We start from the raw sequence: 24,139 nt of genomic DNA, 5'->3' as shown, positions 1-24,139 counted from the left end.
GTCTTAACAGTAACTGCCATAGTAATGGTGTGTCTTCTTTCCCCTCCTGCAGCAGGATGGAGCACCCGGTTCTGCTTTGGAAGGTGAAACCAAGAGGTTTCTTGCTTAGGGACAACACTGTTGTACATGTGGGGATTCTTTACTGGGAATCTTATGGCATCTTTGCTTGGCATATCCTCAGGAATTGCTTTGATAATTGCTCCACTCTTTTTACACAAGGTGCTCATTTGGTACTTGCCAAACCCTTCTAATGTCCATCTACAATTCATAACACTTTCTTGACACTCTATTTATCAGGGCAGCCAAGTGAGCAGGGAACTAGCTGCAAAAGCTGCTTGCTCCCTGGGCTCCCTCCTTTGTTCAGAGGAGCTCGTCTGAACTTTTATTACAAAAAATACTCAAGAATTAAGATGAAGACCTTAATCCAGTGTGACTTTCCACTCACAGAACTGCACCTGGAGCATGGACCACATCCACACAGCTCTGAAACAATCCAGTGCTGCTCACAGCTCATGTTTCGTTTCAGAGCCAAACTTGGAAAGCTCAGGCTAGCAGTTGCATTTTAAAGGAGCTGGTTTCGCCTTTTAAGCGTTTGAATTTGAAGTTCAAAGTTAGTATCTCAAATTAAGGAAAGCTGATAATGTATGGCAATACAGAGGGCATGATGCCTTTAATAGAATTATTAAACTGAATTAAAGACTACGTTTTTCAATAGGGAGAAAGAAGAGGGAGTAGAAAGGGGCCATGAAAGTTAGTATTCCTATCCAAAGAATTAAAAAATCAGTTCTCCTGATTGTTTTCAGTTAATTAATTCTAAGAAAATTCTAAGAAAACTGAATTTATCAGTGATGCTGTAGTAAATGAGCAGCTCTCAGCAGTCTGCCATCCTGAGTCTACCAGCGTATATTCAAATTTACTGCCTTACAGACAGATAGGACTCTGATGGACCAGAGATTGTTGCAGTCCTTCCACACTTTATGAGCTTATCTTCCTGAAGCCTCCACACATTGACAGGAACCATCAGACATGCCAAATGCTATCAGGTGTACCATTTGGTAGGTGCTAGAACTTTCCATTTGCCTGCTTCAGAATCTCAGCTCTAAAAGTAGAGCTTCCATCGCAACAAAAGAAGAACATTTTCCTCTGTGCAGGTGTTGGAGCACTGACACATGCTGCCCAGAGAGGTTCTGGAGTCTCCTCCCAGACGTGGGCCTGGCCTGCCTCCTCTGGGTCTCTGCAGGAGCAGGGGTTGGACCAGTTGGACCCAAACGTCCACAGCTTAGAAGCTCAAGAATGCTCACTGCAGCAGATATTTTACTTATTTTGGCTAACAAAAGATAGAACAAAATAAAATAAATGCCCCAAAGCCGTTCAAGAGTATTAGTACATAAATAGTAATCAAGCTCAGTAACGTGATCAGTGGCTATTGTGAAAGCTGTTATCTGTTAATCACAGTTTAGTCATTCCAGGTTGATTTCAGAGCTTTCTGTCAGTACCCCAAACCAGCTACACTTCATCTTAGCTGAAGTTATCTTCAAATAGCTTTCTAGATTAGGTTTTGGTAATTCAGGCTACGGATTACAATACATTAACAGCCCATTTAACAGCCACAGCAGATCCTACCTGGAAACTGAGACTGAGGAAATAAAAGCAGCAGTTCTTGATTCTGAACTTGCCTTCCAGTCAGAATCATTTTACCTTTTTGCCTCTGGAATGGAGACAGACGAACTAATTGAGATTTCATCATGTCATCGGGAGCAGCGAAATTCAGAAACACCAGGAACACACAGGAGAACAGCAGTGATTTTGCCCACATCCAGTTGGCCGGCAGTGAAGAGGAGCGATCCCATGACTGTGCAGCACAGCCCAAAACAGCATGAAGCATTTCCGTTCCCAATTCTACAAAAAGTCCTTTGTCACTTTGAGAAAACTCCTTTAACATCCTTTCATATCCCACTGGTCCCCTCTGAAAGCGGCCGCTAGAAAAGGTTTTGTGGGCTGAAGTGAGATTTGGACTAGATTAATGCGTGATGCTGAGTCTACATGCATACCAAACTAATTGTGTTGCAAGACAACTAACACTTGGATTTATTCTAGGTAATATTTTATTTGGGATGGGGTGCAGCTCAAATGGTAGAGGAAAAAGGCCAGAAAACTGTCGTGATCATTTAGTCTGGTAAGAGATACAACTCATTTCTCAAAAAAAATGAAGTCCAGTCTTAGTCCAGTGCCATCGTGCCCTGTAGGTATAGGCAAGTAGCTGGAATGGTTAATTGTGCCCCTATCCCCCTTTATAAAGTACCTTATTTCCCATTTGACTGATGTTTTGAACGGCGTCCCATTTCAGCTCACAGGCATTCATCCTGTCAGACTCTGACTATTGTGATAAGAGCCTTTTATTACCAAATTTTATCTCTGTATAAAGTCATTAGCTGAAGAACAAAGCCTGCAGCACTCACAAGCTGTGGAAGGTGGGATATTCCTCTTTACATCCTTCTGTCTTCGTTCTGCGGTTTTCTCCAGCACAGAGATGCAGTACAGGGTCTGGCAGGGGATGAGTTTGTGGTGCTGGGGCTCATACTGTCCACTATCAGATCTGGAGCGCAGGTCCCAAAGCAGCACATGCCCTCAGTACAGCACAAGGCACCCCATCTTTAGAGGACCTTCACTCACATGCACTTCAGAGAGGCCATGAGCTTCCTAGAATTTGAAATACATAGGATTCAGGCCAGCACAGGATTTACAACTTGCATGGGTTAAGTAGTGGTATTGGCACTTACTGTATGTTTCCTTATGGAGAAAGCAACAAATGCAAGCGAACTTCAATAGAAATGAAACAATGATAAAAACAAACATTGGGGAAAACATCAGAATACAAATTTGTACTCCAAACATTTAGACAGTGCTAAATCTAGATGTGTATCAGGCTAAGCTAACCAGAGACAGGAAGAAATTCAGAAATTGTCAGTCCTAGATGAAAAGCGTATTAGGTGGTTTTCTTTTACGTAGCTACTTCATAAGTGTCCCCTTCACAAAGCACACTTAAAAGCAGGTTCGTGGTGCAGGGGAAGCAGTTAACAGCACCAGCACCATTTCCTTTGCAGTGATTCTTCCAGCAGCGCAGCCGCCCTGTGCAGCACTGGTACAGCTGATGGTGCCCCACACCCTTGCGGTTGCACTGACAGCTTTTTCTGCTCTGTATTACAAAGCCTTCAGAGGCAGCATTGGTTACACCAGAGGATTCATAGTTTTCTGAAAGGGCAACAGCTGCCCGTGCTCCACCTGAGTGCAGCTGAAGAGTTGAGGTCTGCAGCTGAGTGAACACAGCTTTTCTCCCTTACATTATTTAACAATAAAAGGGAGACAGAGGCAATACGTGACTTTAGCCAAGTTACGATTTTTCAGAATAGTTTAGGGCATGTTTTATGTTCTGCAGGGATTTTCCATGACTTGGGGAAAGCCTAAGTGTGTACTGAGAAACATCTTCAACCTTCCCATAATAAAGGCCATGAGTGACTACAGCTACTTAAGACCTGCCTTGGTTTCTTTAAGGGCACTGTCAGTGGCATTAGTGCATTAAATACAACAACAGTAATCTGCCAGTAACCAAACAGACCTGACAGGAAAGCACCACGGGTTTGTCAAACTTCAGTGAAATTAAACACTTGTTCTGTCATCTCTGTTCTTTACAAATTACTGTGCAGCCTTCACACATCTCATGCTGTTATCCCAACTGTGCACAGCAGTAAGAGCCTCTGCTGTTTATAAAACACATCCAGGAACACAGCAAGCAAATCGAGTCTTCAGCAGTGGTCAGAAGGCAACAGCCTTCACGTGCTGCACCAGCTCTCACTTCAGCCACCTCTTTCGCATCCATTCCATTGCTCAGGCTCCACAGAACAGTTTGAGTTGGAAAGGACCTTTAAAAGTCATCTAGTCCAGCTCCCACCCAGTGAAGATGAACAGGGACTTGCTGTTTGCATTCCACCCTTTGGCTCTTCAGCAACAGACCGCAAATAAAAACTCATCAGTATTGCTTTAGCTTCACCCCCAGCAAAGAACCTTCATGTAACTTTTCCTTGGGGCCACTTGGGTCACAGCCTGGAGCCCCTGTCTCTGAAGAGGTTTCTCCCTCTTGCATTCAGCCCAACCCACTGCTTCCAAGTCAGATTTATTGCAGCCTGCTCACAGTGTGCAGCAGTCACACAGGCACTGCCCAGACACACTGAGGCCAGACCACGCAGGGACCACCTCATAGTTCCCAAATGGAGTTACCAATCTGTGCCAGAAGACTTTATGATGACTTTTGCTGTGTTGTGAACAGGTTGGGGATTTCTCAGCCCGCAGCCTGCCTGCCTGGCATTATCTCTTCACTCATCTATTTCTGTTCTCGTGTGCTTTACTCCCTCTGGCGCACTGGCTGCACCTCCAGCCACAGTGCAAGGTGAGCATGTAGCAACACAGCTCAGAAGCCAGTCAGTGACACTCACCGACAGTGGGAAGATTTTCTTGGGGAAAGTAAAGATAAATGCCACTTTATATCACTCGTTATAAGCTGGCATTCTATTCATAATGGTTCTCAAGAACCTCCTGCTCATGAAATGCACAATAACGAAACCATCTTGACAAAAAGAGAAGGCATATTGTATGTACTGAATGCTGCATTTTTCACACACCTGAACTGCACTCGGGTTCTAAGGGCCTGAAGTTTTAATTTCGCTCCTTGAGAACAACTATGTAACATGCCTTTAAAAGTGAGGGGGTTTATTTTTAGTCATACTGGAGATAATGGAAAAAACCTCAAATCCTGTCTAAAATCTGGGAAAAAATAAGCTATGAATGTCAGAACACCATTTCCTTCCAGAAGATTACCAATGGTTTATTATTCCAAGTGTATATTTAGAATATTCCACTTTCATAGTTGCTTTAATATCAACCACATTAAAACATTTCTGATAGCTGATTGACCGCCTCCATAAGCAAATCCCAAGCTCCCACACCTGTTCCATTACACCGAGTGCTCACAGCATCCTTCCCATGTGTGACACACACGTGGAGCCTCCGCACGTTTCTCAGGCACACAGACACAATGCATGAAGAACACGTGGCCCGAAACGTCAGCGAAACAAAAAAGCACACCCTGCTTTTAGAGCACTCGGCAGTGTCCCTGCAGCAGCCTGGTGATTAAAAATGGAGTTTTAAAACTCTGTGTTTCCTGTTCCTGTGGTGCTGAGCAGCTCTTGTGCCACGAGTTAGAAACCAAACATCAATAACGATTCTCCCTGTTTTCTGCTGTAGGTCACCTACATGAACGTACTTTATTCCCCTATGCTTTGGACAGACCAACTGAACATTCTGGTTTGCACCCACGTTAGGTAACACTGTCATCTTTCTTCTCTGAGGTTTTGTGGAGGTCTCAGGAACACACAGAGGACAAGAAACACCTGTGTGGTGGCTCAGCTATCCAAGCAGCATGGAAAAGGCGTTAAGAACTCGGGGGAGGGGGAGTTTTATTTTGCAAACAAAAGGAAAGTTCATTTCCTCTGTTAGCGCACCAGAGCATTAGGTGCAAAAACACGCCTGGAGCTCATGAAAGACCTTTACTTATGTCTGAATCTACCAAAATTCTTCACAGAGCCATCTGAAAAACATTTGATTTCTCCTTTACAAAATACTACAGAGATTTTCTGAACCGTTTCATCAAGAAGGCTGTTAATAAAAAACACACAGACCAACAGAAATTGTGAGCTATAATCAAATCTTTTGTTTGGGTTTTTTGAGTTTGGGGTTTTTTTTCCCCCGTATATTTGAAGAGTATTGACAGAACAGTTAAAACTGCCTTCTTATTGCAGCAGTAGTTAACTGTCCACATGCTGACTGCCATGTAAATAAATCCAGTGATCAGCAAGTGAGCTTGGTATATTGCACACACCTGCAAGAAACCACAAGTACTTACACTGTATCTCATCTGAATGCAGTAATGGGACATTCCAACAGTTTAGAAAATAAATGGGCACAAATTCATAACTGAAGCATGATGAAGGTTTGCTTTAGAACGTAGGGAACAACAGTGAGGTGAAAACAAACACAAATGTCCTGGATGGCAGCGAATGCAGAAGGGAACAGACACTCATTGCGTGTGCCACTGAGCTGGCTCCTAACAACCCAGAGCTCCTCCACTCACTGTCTGGCCATCCTGGCAATAGACCACAACACAAATGTTAAAATAATAACACTAATAAAAATAAGTATGGATTCCGGCTTATTTTAGCCTAGATGTTCTAACAAAACATCACCATTCATTCCTTGGCACGGGGATGGGATGCCTGTGTGCTCCTACTGCGTTCCTTAATCGCCTCAACACTTTATACTCTTTGCAAAGGTTAGGGCAGCAAGTTTGATCTGACTGTAAGAATTAATTCCAACAATCATGTAATTATCCTGTTGCTGTAATGACAAATGCCTACACAGAACGACCCGAGATCCCTGTGAGTGCTGCGTTGTTTCGTATCCAGACAGATTCCTCCGACAGTATCTTAAAACAAGTTTAGCGTTGCAAATGCAGCTCTACATCTTCTTGCTGCAAATCTACAGCTACACAAACTTCTGGGAATAAACACTGCAAAGAACTTCCCACTGTTTCTCCTGATCCCTCAATTTACCAGTCCTAAGTCAACTCCAAGTTCGTTGTTACAGCGAAGCCCTGAGGCTTCCTTCCTCAAGTCCATCCCACAAATTGCTGTTAGAGAACACTGGTTAAGGTGCAGACACTTCCAGGTATCTTACCTGTTACATGTGTGTTCAGTGGGTTTGAATCTGAAGCAGCAAACAGTGGCATGCATTGCACTCCTAAGAGTTCAGTTCTACTGATAATTAACAATTCCTGTATTAAAAACATCAAGAAAAGTCAACTGTAGTTCTGCATTTGTGCTTCAGCTTTAGTCTAGTGTACTTCTCAGCATTAATCGTGCCAGATTGCTACTACTTAGAATGTAACAATCCTTTGGCGATCTACTGAAATTCTGGTTGGTTTTTGCTTGTTTGTTGTAACATTTATTAAATATTTAACCTCCTCAAATGATTTAAATTAGCACACAGAGCCGTCTCGAATTCCTCCTAGCATTTCTTACCACCAGTTCTGACTTCCTATGGCAAAAGGCTGTCCCAACATCACCCTTATAGGATTTTTAGCAGCATCAAATCTTTATTCCAAACATGAGAGGGTAACATTGATATTGAACTGAAAACTTAATGCATTCCCATAAGACGACTGGTATCACCACGCTCACTTTCTCCTTTTTCCATGTCCCAGGAAACCCAGTGGTGCCTGCATGGTAGAGGCCGTAGTACTGGCTCGACCCGTGGCTCTCCTCACTGGCACAAGTTAAGAAAGAAAACCCAACCCTTGTGAGCAGACAGCTTCTGCCTCTCCTGCACGCTTCACTGCTGAATTGTTCATCCCACAGACAAACAGGAACTGGCTTTTATGCTTGAAGGGTGTTTATATTTTGCATAATTTAGTGAAGGCCCTATCCTGCTTCCATCAAGCTCAAAAGCAAAAGCAAGCTGTTACACTTGTGCCAAAGGAAGCCAAGGAGCCTCACAGACAGCCCTGACCAAAGGGCACGGGGGTCCGCCTGCCTGTCTTCATCCATTCATCAGTGTAGTAAGTAGGAGCCCCTCAGCCTACACCATGCTAAGAGAGGAAAGGGACAGGATTCGCCCCACTCCAGAAACAGATATCAAAGCACTCCTACCTCTGCTCACCTGCCCTCACCATTACCAACTTTATTTACATTGGTCAAATAACTCCTGCTGCTCCCCCAGAGCAGGGGAAAATCCTACACCCAACTGAAATAGATTGGAGATTCATGATCCTTGAGCTCCCTTCCAACCCCAGCCATTCTGTGATTCTGTGAAATGCCCCACTTGGAATGGGATCCATCTCTGAAGGTAGGCAGAGGGAGCAGCCCCAGGCACAGAGGGCAGCGTGCACGTGCTGGATTTAACCTGCAGAGAAAGGAAAAGAAACAAAGGGGAAGATTAGGAAAGCTCTGACTGTGAGTAAATCCGTTTTCTTTCATATGTTCACTAATATTCTCCTGCTGCTCCAAAATATGATGCTCTAGGTTTATTCTCATCTCTGAATAAAGATGGACGCTTTTCTGTGCTCAGGTAATCTATCTGGATTTTTAATTTTCATTTACTGGAAAAAAAATCTGATACTGAATTAGATAAGAATTAGAGCTTCCCTTGGGGTGAAGCAGTTAACACAATGAAGATTTGTGACTGCCTGCAACCTGCAGTTGTAATTATATGAGTACCATACAGGTCAGATATGTTTCTTAACAACACCGAGGGCAACTCAGAGACTTCCAAACGAAGCTAACAGGTGGAATACAGTCAGCCAAGTCAACCTGCCTCACTTCAGGTCTGTTATTTCTTTAGTTCCATATTATATCCGTTCTCTGTGGTCTATGAAAATTTCAGTTTACAAAAGCACACAGCATCAATTAGTTGTTAACATGTGGTTTCCACCCATGTTTATTTTATGGATATTAATCTGAAATTAAGTCAACATGAAACTAAAAAGCATGCAGCATTTTCAGGGGCAACACAAGCCTGAGTCTCCTGACAGCTGAGGAAAATGCAAACAGCCGTGGGACTGGGAAAAAGTTGTGTGCAAAAACCAAGGTTGGGGAAGGCATGGCTGGAGCTGGTAATTTGTTATGGATCAGTTTATTGCAGAAACAACAGAGACAGGCTGCACATTTCAAACACTGCTACCAGAACTCCCACCTCTGCTGCTTTACTTGGCAAAACACACATAGTGTCTCTCCCAAAAGACATTTTAAAGAAAGAGGAGGCAACCAAAAGCTCCCTCACTGTGCATTTCCATAAAGCACACCCACCATTTATTCAAGAAATGAAGTGCTGGCCAACGAGTTCATTCCACTGAGCATGCTGAGGTACAAGAAGAGTAAAGGAACTCAGCCCAATGGCCTGACCTGGTCAGAGGGCTCTGAACCTTTCGGCCCCACTCAGTCACAACATTCAGTTCCACTGTCCCAAGCGATGACTCTGTGACCTGGGAGGACAAAAGAGCTGAAAGGGCACGAGGTGCAGATGTGTCCCAGCCACAACACTGTCTGAGCTGTCTCAAAATTGCATGAAGTCATTTAAAAAGCAACAGATGCCTTTTGTGACCTTCCATTTATAAGGATTTTGGGTGCAATTTGAATTTAACACCATTTTTAAAAGAAGTTTAAAGTGACTTTTAAATCAAAGCTGCAGCATAAAAAAAACCAGCAGGGACAGAAACAAGTGAATCACAATGAAGTCACCAACAGGCAGACCCAGCACTACTGCAGATGCACAGCTGTGGCAGAAAGACATCAGTTTGTAAAACACACCACGTGAAACTCTGGTACTTGTTTGAATGGGATTACTTCCAGAGATGATGAGGGCATCTTTGGCACAGCCATAACCACAACTCGAGGTACGCTCTGTAGTCCAGAAACAGTTTTTAAACTCTGAGCTGAACCTCTAAACCTGACATTCTTGTTTTGAAAGAATTACCAATCTGTGCTGATGTGGAAAACCTCTGAATTCTTTTGCCAGCTGTTCTATAACATCACAATCCTTAAATACACTTTTGCTGCTTCCAGTTGTAGTTCACATATGTTAAGTACAGTGTAATTACCAACCAATATTTGACTGCAATGGTACTCCAAGGGCTGGAGGTAATTGTGTGTGCAGAGCCAGATGCACAGATTGGAGTCTGCCAGTGGAGCAGAATAAGCATAAAAACTCAAGTGTTTCAGAACAAAGCAATTTTTGCAGCACTTAATTGCTGTTTGATGGAACACTAAAACAATCCAATCATCGAGAGATGCCTGCACATAAGTGGCTTCTCTGTGAAGAGCCATTCCTTAAAAGACACACGCTAACTTCTAAGAGGTTTTCCTAAAGCCTTCTCACATTGGCCTGTTATTCAGTAACCACATTTTCAGAAGACTGGTTTTGTTTTTTAACATCCCCCCTTGAGCATCTGATAGCAGCTTATTTCAAATGCAGGACTGGAGGACTCCAAGCACAACTGCTGTCATCACATCTATTAATTTCTTTAACTCCCTGACCATCTCCCAGCTTCCAGGTGCACCCACTGAGATGCTCCTACCAGCAAAGAACGAAGCTGCCTGGAAGATTCCTGGGTATTTTCACAAAGCAAACACACCCTAAGTAACACCAGTTCCAACACTTCTCATCCAGTCAAAAAATCAGCTGTGCTGAGTAGTGCATTCCCATCTGGTTGAATACATTCATATCTTCACTATAAAAAATATGATTTAATCAAATGCTGCTTTACAAGCTTGTTATAAACCAGCAATATGACAATGCAAAAAGTACTTATTTTCTGTTTCATTAAGAAGTAATTCCCTCAAGCATTAGGAAGCAACGTAAAGTCTTTTAATATATTGAGCAATTTCATTAAGTTCTCTGTAAAGAAAGAAAAACACAGCTTGAAATACAAAAGCTTTTAAAACATGACAGGGAATTTCACTGGGAAAGTAACAAATTATGCAAGTCACAAGCCTATATTATGCATTAAAATGTTGGCTGAGACACTAAACAACCATAAAAAGTATTTCTGTAAAAACTGATTGAAGATGTATTCTTCATGAACCAGTGAGCAAACATTTACTCTTCTCAGATTAATATTAGCAACTTCAAAAAAAAAAAAAAAAAAAAGCATTCCTCTGATGACTGATGTAAGTTCCCAAACAGAATTCATGTATTGCAGTTCTTTCCACAGAACACCTCCAAGTAAAGCAGCAGCCAAGTACTGCCTGGAAGGATGAAACAAACAGAAAAACCTCTGCAGAGCAGGCTCCCATTCCCAGAATTTTATTTTTTCCTGCTTTTGAGGGAACTGTTGTGAACTCTCACTCTCTTCTGCACAGAAGAAGCAATCTTCATGGACACCTTCTTTGCCAGGGAGCGTTCCACGGCTCCGGGCCTCCACAACAACAGCTGGGCATCCTCTCCTCCTGTCAACAGCGACTCCTCTGCCAGGTTCCAGCAGAAAGAGCGAACGGTGGCAGAGTGCCCCCCTGGAAGGGTACCCACCAGGCTCAGCCCAGCGGCGCTGCAGCTTATCAGGTGAACGTCTCCTGTTGCCGTTCCTCCGATCAGAAAGAGTCTGTCTGCCTTTTCATGGTACATCCCTCCTACCAGGTAATTTAAGCTGCCATTTTCAATGCAGACTGAGTCTCTGGCATCCAGAACACGCAACAGCATTATTGGTTCTTCAGTATCTAACTGAGCAAGGTCCCACCAACAAAATCCCTCATCGTGGGTCGTGCAATAGATCTGTTCATAATCTTTCCCAGACCAGCCAATAAAACTTACTGATGAATCTGAATTACAGGTTGATATCAAAGCATCATCTTCGTTGTCCTTGTTAATGTCAAACACATTCACCAAGCCGTCAGTTGACCCAGAAACGACCAAACTGGGTTTGACAGGATGAAAACAAATCTTAGTGACATCATCATTGTGACTTTCAGAGTACACTCCCAAAGGTTCCCTCATTGTGCTGGCACAGTCTGTGCTGCCTCTCGCATCCCAAAACACCAGGAATGTATCCGTTTCTACTTTTTCTGTTCCAGCACAAATCATGAGATCACTGCAATTGAGATCAAAACTGATAAACACGTTGGAAGGATAGCCACTAAACACCTGCGCAGCTTTCTGAGTTGCTAAACGAATATCCCAACATTTTACTGTACCATCACTGCATGCAGAGAACACCAAGCTGTCACACGCATGTGCAAATCTGACGCCGTTAAGTGTCCCAGGACAGCTACTGTACTCCCGCAGGAAGTTCAGTGTTTCTCTGTTATAGACCCTAATGGATTTATTGGAACATGAAACTGCCACAAAGCGACTGCTTTCAGACTGAGCAGATCCAGAGATGTCTATATCCAGCAGGTAAGCAGGCTCCTCACTTAGCACAGAGCGCTTTGCTATGCGCAGGCAGGCAAACTGCTCCTCGATCTTCTCAACTGCAGACATCTCAAACGCTGTTCTTGAAGCTATCAGGAGTCTGCAGTAAATAAAATATGAGGTTTAATGATAAAAGTCTGAAACAACATTAGCTTTACATACATAGGGATGAAAAGGTTTCCTGCACAGAGCTTATGCATGAAATCAAAGGTCAGTCATCCTGAAGTCCTGCCTACCATTTTATTTACAGAAACAGAGAACCACCCAGAGCTTCCCCCAGCAAAGGAGTTCAATCTCCTCTGATCGTAAGCACTGCATCACATAATCCCCTCAGAGGATTAAATAGGCTGCTTGTGAATGCTGTGAAAGTCGTTTAGCTACATTTGCTTTGTTGTTTTGTTGTTGCTGGTTTTGTTTCTCTTGTAAGTAAATATTAAAGCAACATCCTCTGCAAGTGGAAGCGCAAGGAAGGCATGGTTCCTACCTGAGGAATAACTTCTGCTCTAAAAGGCTGCTTGCACTCACAGCCCACAAACAGTTGTATCACTGCAGCTGCAGGAGACTTCTGGGCCCAACTTCTGCATAGGCAGAGAACAAGGCAAAAAATGGAGTAGAACTACAGCCTGAAAGAGACAAATGAGATACTTTTTGCAGCTATTCAGGTGCTCAGTGACACGTGCAAGCACCCATTCAGCACACCACAGGCTACCTAAACAGGCATGAGGACAGCACCACAATTTGGGAGAACTAAGCATTTTCAACAGTTCTCCCAAGAACCAAAGCCTTTCCCGAGGCTCTTAAATAAAAACATAGCCCTGGCTCTTATTGCAACTGGGGAAAAAAAAGCCTTTCCTTCCAAGGCAATTTTTCTCTGGCATTATTGAATTATTCTAGAAAAAACAGTATTTCAACGATACACGTGGATATTTAAATTTAAAGGAGATGTTTACCATCAAAATCAACAGGTGGTTTTGGTCAGTTCACAAACTTGGATCACTTTTCAACAAATGAAAGGTAGTTGGGATATAGAAAGGAAGCATAATCATCCACACAGACGATTTCTCTCTCACTTACAGGCTCAATTAGACTTCTCTTCTGTGTTATAAAATGAATTTCAGGGGAATCACAGCAGTTCCCGTGGGGGTCAGCTCTCCTCACTCCAATGAGACTTGAGCTACGAGATATGGTTTAGTGGCTTGTGGTTGCAAGGGCAGTGGGAGGACAGTTGCACTCGATGATCTTGTAGGTCCCTTCCAACCTTGTGATTCTATTATGGATGTTTCAGTTAAGGCAGAGAAGGGTAAAGCAATACTCCAAAAATGGACTTATTTCCTTACAAAGTAGGCCAGCGCCCAATGCCAGTGGTCACACACATGGAAGGATTCTTTCTGGAAAAATAGAAACCAAAGAGAAATCAGGCAGGCCCAAAATGCAGGAAAATACCATCATGTCTCCCCAGCTGTCCCATCAATTTTTTTTCTCCTAATTCCTCAGGCTGGATTTTGGGAAGGGGATGAAATGAGCAAAGTGCTGCGTACTCATTGGCTTTGGCTCATTATTTTAATGTTCCACAGGAGGCCAGCAACAAAAGAAAAGTTGCTATGACAAAACTGCATTCTGCTTGTTTTTAACATGGTGTTGTTGGTAGTTTCAAGGCCTTGCCTTCCCTGCTCTGTTTGGTACATACAGATACACAACGCACCACGTGATAAACGAGCAAATTCTTAACAAACAGCTTAAGCAGACCCACTCGTACAAGCTTAATTCTCAAATCACAAATAATCTAAGCCATCCGACCTGGTAATATCCTGACAAAAGGTCCCAGGTTAATCATTTACATCAAAGCAACCTTTCAGAACACATCTACAAGTCATTTTTGCCATCAAATGCAGACATCCTGTGGAAACTCCTTTCCCCTCCAAAAAGAAGAATTTCAACATGTTTTCTGGCACTGTGTACAGCCCTACCCACAGAGCCTGCTTCTTACATACTCAAACGGGACAAGACTTCAGTAGAACCAATATAAAAGCAGACAGCTGTTGAACGCTGCTTGCTCAACTGTGCACAAGGCTAAGGCCCAATTGTAACCAGGTTTGTTGAACTTTATTTCTGAAAAATCACCAGCTGTGAAAAGGTAGAGACTGCAAAAAACACACTTCATTCAGATTTAATAATACTCTCAGGGAAGTAAAAAGAGCCCAAGGTAGTGCCTCAGCTTTCACTCCCAAATGATACAGGTGGAGCTGTTTTACACTAGCAGAAAACACCACATATTTTCCAGATAGATGTGTAACATACATCATCAGGAAGGTGCAGCCTTCCCTTCTACTTCCCAGCAGCAGTTAAGGAGCTGCAATACCACATTTGATGGCAGCAGGGTTTTTTGCTAAAAACTCAGTAAAATATCTGTCCCAGTAAGACGGTCTTCAGGCTATTATGAAATTGGGATTGAAGGTTATATAAACAATTTGTGCTCCAGCGTCAGGGTGTAGCTGCCAGCCCTTCCTTTTCAGGAGGGGAAGTCACTGTTGTACTTTGATGGGAAAGTTTAAATGGCAGGAATAGGATCTGTGTTAAATTTATGGGACAAATAGGAAACAATGGTCTTCCAAACACAATAGAAGATCACTAAGCATTGGACCGCTGCCACCTCGAAAGCACATGTCGCTCTGCACTGCACCAGTGAAGCGCTTTTGGTTGGGCACTCCTCAACTTTGACAACCCAGGTATCCACTTCATTACAGCCACCAGGCACCCAGTGCCAAGTAAGCTGCTTGGAATGCTTTGGTCATGGCACAGGAGCCACTCACAGCAATCAGTGCAGAGACCTGCCTGCGAGAACCTGACACCAACCCGGCGGGGGGAAGGGAGCTTGCTCTGGAACTGCCTCTGAAGAAGTGACAGAGATCCCTTGGGAAGAGAAGAGGGCTTGGCTGCTGCTACCTCTTTTCTTTAGGATATGCAGTTGTTAGTAGAACTCAGGATCTTCCTCTGTTCCAGCTCACAGTAGCCCAAGGTTTGGATCTGCGAATGCAGTCTCAACACTGGTCTAGTATTGAATGTGGAGGTTGGCCCTACCTGTGGCAGGGAGGTTGGAGCTTTGATGATCCTTGAAGTCCCTTCCAACCTGAGCCATTCTCTGATTCACTCTATGAACAGAGACAAAAAGCAGGTGATGTCAGCATGATAGGAAACACCACGGCCTGGATTGCACAAAAGTATCTGGCCCAAGTGTCTGGCTAACGCCGCTCACTTTCATCTTCAGCGACTGCCACTCTTTGCATGGACTGCATCTCCCACCACCATCCTCATCAAGGTGAAGCCACGTGTTACAAATCAGCCCTACTTTACGTGATCCTCCAACCTACAGCTGCTTGATCTCTGCTCTGCATTTACAGTTCTCTGTAACCTCGGAGCATCTCTTTGATATCGCAGCACACCATTAATGGTAAGCTTCTCTGCATCTTGAGAACTCAAAATAAATACAGTCAACTGAAACAGCCTATAATATTTTGACCTCCAGGATGCCCTACAAAGTTCTGTTAAAAAGAAATAAGCTTGGTTTATAGAACAGAAGGCACGAAGGGGCAGGAGTGCCAAAGAGGAAGAAGTTTGCAGATGCTGTGGTTATACATTTCTCCCTAGTGGAGCATGGAAATAAACATACAGCAAGACAAGATGCAAGCAGTCACAGGTGCCCAAAGCAGCCTTCCATAGGCAGAGAAAGGAAAGGTAAGCACCTACGAGCACAAACTAAATGTTCCATTTTGCCTGAGCATATACTGCTGTGCTCTTTGTGTATTACTCCAAACCTCACAGCCTAAACTCAAGCCAGCAGGCTCGTGAGTCCTCTCCATTGCAGAAAGCTTCTCAAAAAATAAAGCAGCAATTCCTAAGTTATTCCTTCTCATTGTGCACATTTGCCAAATCACGTAGTTCTCAATTCCAAAAGGGAACATTAGCTCTGCAACATACAGCAAAGTAAAATCACCTGTGAAAAAATACCACAGAAAATGTGGCAGAAATGGATCTTTGCCTCAAAGACTTGGTCAGTGCCTGAGAGGAACTTGTAAGAGAAGAGAAATGAGTAATAAAAAAAGAAAACGACCTGCAGATTTGGCAATCTTCTCTGCAAAGGTCAAATACCAGAAATAGCAAGGGATCTGAACAGCAGTAGATGAAATCTTGCGCTGTTCTACTACAAACAATGCGAACAGACCCTCCCTTTATTTTCACAACTATCAACAGTTCAAGAACAAGTTAAGAATAAACCTGAAGCTCTGGATAGTGGAAAGCAATCCACGCATGCAACATCACGTGTGCTCAGCATTTTAAAACAAAAACAAAGAGCAGTGTTGGTTGAGGGGAGCACATCAGTGCTGCACTTCACTAATGCGAAACGCCTTTGGAGCCCTCTCCTCATTGGCACCACTTCACAACAGAAGATGGATCAGCCAAATGATCTAAGAACAGAGGTGAAGCACAGCAATCCCATCAGGCACACAGAAATTCCTACAGGATATGCACTCCTGTACTTGGTTTTGTTATTGTACTGAAGCAGTAAGATGAGGTGTTTTTCCAGCATTCCCATAAAGGCATTTTTAGGGCAAAGAGGACAGCATCTCACCAAGCACACAGGAAGGGAATATTGTGCACCAGAGGCTAAGCTGAAGTGCAGAGATGAGATGTAAACTGCCAAGAGAATTATTTCATGCTTTTAAATCGCTACGTCTTGTTTCCAAACAAAGCACAGCAAGAATAAAGCTCCTCATCTCCTCAATTTGGCATCTGTAGCACAGAGAAAAATACATTGAGAAAGCAGAGGGGAGGAAAAAAAAGATAACAGCACTGCCACAACAAATTCTACAAAGAGAACAAAACCAAGCAAACAGAGATAATAAACTTTCTGCATTCCACTAAATGAATTTAATCCTACCAGCACGGAAATGGCCTTAGCAGCACTGATTAGAGGAAAAAGTACGAATCAAGGAGAGAACAAAGGGAAGCAGTCACAGGAGGTTGTACGTAATTGTGATAATGCTCACATTATTAATTTTAGAATCACAGAATCATAGAACGGCCTGGGCTGAAAAGGCCCACAGTGCTCATCCAGTTCCAACCCCTGCTGTGTGCAGGTCACCAACCAGCAGACCAGGCTGCCCAGAGCCACATCCAGCCTGGCCTTGAATGCCTGCAGGGATGGGGCATCCACAGCCTCCTTGGGCAACCTGTGCCAGTGCCTCACTACCCTCTGTGTGAAAAACTTCCTCCTAACATCAAACCTAAACCTCCCCGTCCCAATTTAAAATCATTTCCCTTGTCCTATCGCTATCCACCCCTGCAAACAGGGTTCCCCTCCTGTTTATACGCTCTCTTCAAGTACTGGAAGGCCACAATGAGGTCTCCCCACAGCCTTCTCTTCTCCAAGCTAAACAAGCCCAGTTCCCTCAACCCTTCATCACAGGAGAGCTGCTCCAGCCCTCTGCTCATCTCAGTGCCCTCCTCTGGTCCCGCTCCAAGAGCTCCACATCCTTGGACTGGGGGCCCCAGGCTCGGACGCAGCGCTGCAGATGGGGCCTCACAAGAGCCAAGTAGAGGTGGACAATCGGCTCCCTCTCTCTGCTGGCCACCCCTTTTTAGTGCAGCCCAGAACACAGTTGGCCTTCTGGGCTGCAGGCACACACTGCTGGCTCTCATCTTCAAATCTAAATCAAAATTATTGAAATACGATGCTCAGATAGCTGAGCTTCCTTCTCCAGAACAAGTTTCAAACCTTCTTTCAAACGGATCGGAGGGCTTTCTTGTTTCTAATCTCTGCTCATCCGCTGCCACACACACGACAGACCTACGAATTGAGGCGCAGCCACTAAGTCCTCTGCCACCTAAATCCAACTCGGACATGAAAGCGGGGTGTGACTGAGCACTGATTGCCGAAGGAGGTTTCCCAGCAGCGACCTCAGCAGGTTGACGCTGTAATTACACCCACGTGCTGGAGTGGTCCAGCATAAAAGAGGAGGGCACAGTAATAGAAGGATACAGGGCTTTGCTCTTAGGGCTGCTCCTAAAAGAAGATGAGAGAACCTACAGCAGACACATTCCTACCTCATAAAGACAGGAGATTGCGCAGGAAAAGTTAAATTAGAGATAGAGATAGATTAGATTGGAGAATGGCTGCTGGGAAACCCGTCCTAGCAAGGCCCTCAACTTCCAAGAGTGCCTGCAAAGCCACCACAGCCAGCCAGCCTGCCTCAAACCATGAGAATCCAAGTCTCAGCCTTCTGCATTTGTGCTTATCTCACACCACAGAAGAATCCTTTCCTTTCTCTTATGAGCACTTCCCATTGCAGACATCACATCGACCTCGATTTTTGTAGCCGCAAATGTAGAACAGGAGAGAAAGAACTAATTAGTCTCTCAATCACACAGGACCAGCAGCAGCTGGAAATCAGATGTGTAGGGTACAATACACTACTGGGTGCAGTATTAACTCTGCCTCCATTCACACTTCCACAATACAGTCATTATCAGCTACAAGCTGATATCAAAGCTCTCTCTGAACCTGCCTCCTCACTAACAGCATTTTCTTTTGTTAGGAGAATCAGCAAGGTTCAGCTTGGCGCTAGGGCTGAGATGGCCTGCACACTGATAAGGAAGACAGAATTGAAGCTATTTATCCGAATGAGAGGCTGGACTTGAACCAGATGTTGGCGTACAAACACTGTCTAGCCTGATGACAGCCAAGCAGCCAGGAAGCTGCAACATTTACTCTTTAGTTTCTGAATGTGTGTGCTACTGGACCAAATGCAAAAGGCACAGGAACACTGCAACCCGTGACCACAAAGTGCTTCAAGGTCCCTTCAAGCCTGGGATCACAATGCAAGACTCCTAACAGCAGTGACCTGCAGTGCCATTTTAAATCAAAAGAAAGCACCACACAGACGGGCAACCCCCAGGATCCAGCCTACAGAGGAAGGCAAAGAGGAAGAATTACTTACACAGCTGCATGAATAATTCAGTGGCTCTGAAATAAGAGTATTTATTTCCTTTGAATTACACACTGCTACTCGGTATCAACATCCTCATATAAAAAAAAAAATGGAAATGTGGAGACTCTTCCCACAGACTGGTAAATTTTGCTGAAATACTTCCAAGGAATTTATTTCTACATCACAGAGGAAGCCTGGGAAACTTCAGCCTAAACTTAGCAGCAATCAGAATAAAAGGATACAAAGACACTTAGCTACAGCAGGAAAAATAGCTCCTGCCATCACACACTGGTGCCAAATTACCTATAATGAGATGAAATGTTTTATTTACCAGGAGATTTCAGAAGTTCTTTCACAACAGTAATTTCACTTAAGCACTCTCATTCTTCAAAACAAGGCTATTATGTTTTCAGGACGCTTTTCTTAAAAACCCAAGCCTAACTCAGTACTGCAGTTCACATCTCCACTAGGAGTGCTGCTGGGAAGCTGATAAGACGTTCTCAGCTAAGCCCAGACGTGGCAGCTCTACTTTCCAAAGAACATTCCTGTGCCTGACCACTTCTAACTGCACCAACATCCCCAGTTCCAGACGTGTTACGCAAGGAAAACAACTGCAAAACCCAAGTGGAGGAAACAGCATTGCTGTCTTCCCCTCATTTGCTTCCCAGGAATGTGCAAGTTCCGAAGGTATCCCCACCAGTCACACCCTGCAACATCCCCGTTTGATATTTAGCTAATGCAGAACGTCACCACATCAACATGATTTGTCAGAGCCTCTCCAGTATAAAAGCAACAGTGGAAACTGGAGATCCCTGTGTGCCCGTGACAGTTCACAGACGATCGGTTTCCAAAACAGCTCTTTGTGCACGACAGCTGGCAGGCTCTGGTGAACCATTACCATGCCCTAAGGTCGCTTTTCAGTGCTTCACAGCAGACAAAAGGAAAAAGCAGCCATCCAAGCGACAGCAGTAGGATGAAAAGGCTGAAATAAAAGTTTTTAGAGCTATGTCCACTCGATCCTGTTGAAGGGAATTTACCTTTCAGCTTCCATACAAGATAGTGAGGCACCAAGTCTGCACGCACTGTAGACACGTGAGGCATTCTCTTCAGCTCTTTGTTTTCAAGGGCCTTTCAGCAGTGTTCACACTTGACCCAGACACAACACTCCTGTACTGGTATCACCAATGCACTACACAGACATAAAAAGGGAAAAGTGATTTTTTAACACTCAAATACACGTTGATTTTGCAGCATACTGCACTGAAAGTTCATATTCTGTATGAGAGAAACTTCGGTCTCAGTTGTTAGAAGCAGAAACGAGGAAGGGAAGGACAAAAGAAGTATTTACGCATTAATACTCCTTCACTTTCTGAGCAAGAGACCTATTGTATGTGGCAACACAGCCGAGCCCTGCTGGCAAATCCTAACCAGAGCTGTGTGCTTTTGTTAGCACCCACAAAACCTCAAGGATCTGCAGTGGATCCACAAAGACTTTTCCCAGTATCTTCAGCAGACAGCACTGCTTCAAAACAAGACAAGTTGAAGTAAGGCAAAAGTTTCATGCATCTTAATACCCCTGCTCTCCAGCCCTATTTGTTCTCAGTGCTTCAGTCAATCCAAATCTCACAGGATCACGGCAGGCTGCCAGAGGGACTCATTGCTGAAGCCAATCTCTTGATAACTAAACCATAACGTAGCCCAGAGGACGGGTTAGATGATCCAGGGAATTGACTGTTTATTTTACAAGACGTAGCTGGGATGCTTTGCCTTGTATAGCTTGGCAGAGACGGAGACCAAGAGGGCATATGATTACTATCTACAGATACATCAAAGGAATAAATGCAGGGGAAGGAGGGGGCTACTCAAGAACAATACTGGCACAGTTTAAGACTATAAACTGACCATAAAAAAGATTGGAGCAGAAATCACAATCAAGTTTAACCGTTAAAACAGTTCCCGGTTGGAACAGCAGGGGCAAAAGCTCTGATTTACTTTATCTGTTTCTGCAACCCCGTCGGCCTGGCACCCACAACTGTCCCTGCACAGCCAAGAACAGACAGGAAAGCTGACTGAAAACCAAGCCACTGTGAGATAAGCGGGCTCAACGCTTCTTTCTGGAAGACACCAAACTGGCAGCCAGGCGGCACACGGCACAGCAGCTCTCACTGCACGCTGTCACAAGCAGAACTAAGCCCGCTTCCAGCCTGTGGTGGTTTCCTCTCCCCATGCACTTGAAATCACAGGGATAAAAACCTAACAGCTTGAGCGTGCTCCTACTGCATGGCCACATCTTCTTATAGAGGCCGAGCGGAAAACACAATGTGTCCCTCTCACATCAGAACGTTTAATTGACGCTGCCAGGAGAGCTGGGGGCTCGTCCTGCAATGACTGCAGCCCTCAGCACCACAAATAGCCAGCAGCGTGGCTCAGATCGATCACACGCACAAGGAACTCAGTGAGCTGACGGCACCAGCGTGCAAGGGACAGAACGTGTCATTTCACACTCAGCCCACTTGATGTCACTAATGACCAGCAGTCAGACAGCTGAACCAATCTGCTCAGCGCTGACGTCTGACACAACGGGAAGACTCAAAGAACAAGAAATCGTTACAGATTAGCAGATTTTTAAAGGAAATATTAATGTGAAATTGTTAAAATGAGCTTTGCATAGCTGGTATTTGTTTCCTTCCACCACTTACAAAATATTCTGATTGTTGAAAATGCTTGAACATCCCTAAAAGCAGGACAGAAAATGCATTCTAAGCTGGAACTTTTAAAACAGCTTAATCAAACCACTCAGTATTTGTCCAGCAATTCAAACCACTTTTCTTAGCGCTACAGATTGACTAGCTTTGTTTTTCTGGTGAGCTATTTGCCCCTATTACTTGTTTGCTTCTGAAATACTTTGTCAGAACTCCCACTAAAATATCAGCTAAGAAAGAAATACTTCATAGAAACATTTAATCCAAACTACTGAAATTTAAGCTGAAGGTAAGATTTCAGCATCAGACATCTCCCAGTCTAAAGCTCCATCTACCAAATAAACAACTTTGAATATACTGCTTCATAATTCTCCTTTCTCCCGTTTGTTTCCAGGCTAACAATGTTCTGCAGTTGGTCTCATTCATGCAGTTACCTTAGCTATTTAACCAACCCTACAGGGAATGCTCTGAGCTTCTTTACAGATCGCACTGAATGCATCCCATCTCTGCACACTGACTGCGAGTCAGCAAAGCAGCGCTCACAGAATGGCCAGGGTTGGAAGGGACCTCAAGGATCATGAATCTCCAACCCTCTGTCACAGGCAGGGCCACCAACCTCCCCACTTAATACCAGCCCAGGCTGCCCAGGGCCCCATCCAACCTGGCCTTGAACACCTCCAGGGATGGGGCATCCACAGCCTCTCTGGGCAGCTGTTCCAGCACCTCATCACTCTCTCTATAAAGGGCTTCCTCCTGACATCATCCTACCTGAATCTTCCCTCCCTCAACTTGAAACCATTTCCCCTTGTCCTGCAGTTATCAACCCTTTCGAACTGTTGATAGAGCTCCTCCTTGCTGCAGATTCTGCCACGGGCAAGTGGGAAGGTGGTAACAGCTGAGAGGGGAGGGAAAAGGGAATGAAAAGGAGGCCACAGGAGGAAATAAGCGAGGAGGACACACTGAGAATTTATGTAACCCTTCTGTTAAAGGAAAAGAGCACAGCAACAAGATAAGGAGAAGGAGGTAATGAAGAAGTCTGTAGTGTGTCAGGGTGAACTTTAAAGAGGACAAAGGCATGCCGGAAGCTGAACTTCCTAACCTCAAACAGCTCAGGCAATGGTAGTGCTCCCACACGGAAGCCCACACTGCTGTAAAGATGCCAGCGCAGGCTCTGACGGCTCTCGCCTGCCTTCCGCTGTCCATCCTGCACATCCCAAAACGCACCCATGTCCAAAAGCGGGCACGTCCGTGTCTGGCCCAGCAGCCCCTGCGACAGCAGTGACAGAGCTGCTGCCATCGCACAGCAGCCACAGATGACACAGCCCAGCTCCCCCCCAGAAGCACCGGAACTTCACAGCAGACTTGGGGCCCAGCAAACGTACACCCCTAGGAGACAACGAACTCGGAACCACACCGTTACAACCGATTGCAATCCTTATCGTAACCCGGCGTTTTCCCTCACGCACCCCCTACCCAGAGGCCGCACGCCGCTCACCTCAGCCCGGCGCCACGTGCGCCCCGCCCGCTACAAGTCCCGCCCTCAGAGCCCTCCCCTGCCGCCCCATTGGCTACTCCTCCCGCCCCGCCCGCCATAAGCCCCGCCCCAAAAGTAATCCCCTGCCGCCCCATTGGCTGCTCCCACCGCCTTGCCAGCCGCCATTTTACCTCCTCGGCGGCAAGGGAGGAAGTGACGAACCGGAAGGGGCGGGGCGCACCGCAGCGGCCTAGTCCGGTTGCCATGGCACCGCCTCCTTTCTACCAGTTAAAATTAGATTGGTGGTCTTCACCCCCCCTCCCCCCCCCCCCAAACGCTGTAAGTTATGATAAGCAATGATATTCCCAACCCCGCAGGTTAAGGCTTAGTTTTTACCAAATACTTTTTTTTCCTCCATCACCAGCCTGGAACTACATTTGCTCCCACAATCACTTTTAAAGCCAAAACCTAAACATTTGCACTGATCTCATGTTTTTCTGGCAAGGTAAAGCAGCTTTATCTAAACCAGAAAAACATGACCGCATCATGTGGGTAATTAGCACAGAACATCATCGAAACCCATGCAAACCACATAAAACACTCCTGCAGTTTAATAGACTTAAAGCTGACAGGTAAAGCGAGCAGAACTTCAGCCAGCAGCTAATTCAAAGCACTGACATCTCAGCTGCTGCCCACTTGTGTGGTAAACCTTAATTCTACATGCTCCAAGTAGTGTTGCTATCACCACAGCTAGCTGAGCACCTAGCAACACTGCAGTATCCCGATGAGCAGAGAAAGCCCATCTCTGTGATCACCTCAGTACTGCAGAACGATCAACTCGTATTTCACAGACACGCTGCTGATTCACCTAGACTGCAGCTTAATGACAGCTTGCTAAATTATTGATTAGAACTAAATTTAACAGTTATTTACATTTGTGAGGAGCCGCAGGCACACAGTTCCCAGAA

General features: G+C 44.8%; 1 protein-coding gene across 1 annotated transcript; it reads right to left on the bottom strand.

Annotated features, from left to right (window-relative positions):
- Positions 1-10,908: 10,908 nt before the first annotated feature.
- Positions 10,909-12,569, bottom strand: WDR89 (WD repeat domain 89; the record flags this gene model as incomplete). The annotated part of the gene is made up of 2 exons (XM_079536685.1): positions 12,535-12,569; positions 10,909-12,109 (listed from the first exon to the last, which is right to left on the bottom strand). Exon 2 carries the CDS (start codon positions 12,076-12,078, stop codon positions 10,909-10,911), a length of 1,170 nt encoding a protein of 389 aa, XP_079392811.1. The 5' UTR covers positions 12,079-12,109; positions 12,535-12,569.
- Between the last annotated feature and the right edge of the window lie 11,570 nt (positions 12,570-24,139).

The sequence above is a fragment of the Tetrao urogallus genome (genome assembly GCF_951394365.1).
Source record: "Tetrao urogallus genome assembly, chromosome: 6".
NCBI lineage: Eukaryota > Metazoa > Chordata > Aves > Galliformes > Phasianidae > Tetrao > Tetrao urogallus.
Note: the sequence above shows the minus strand (reverse complement) of the source record. Positions and strands in the feature narration are given on the sequence as shown.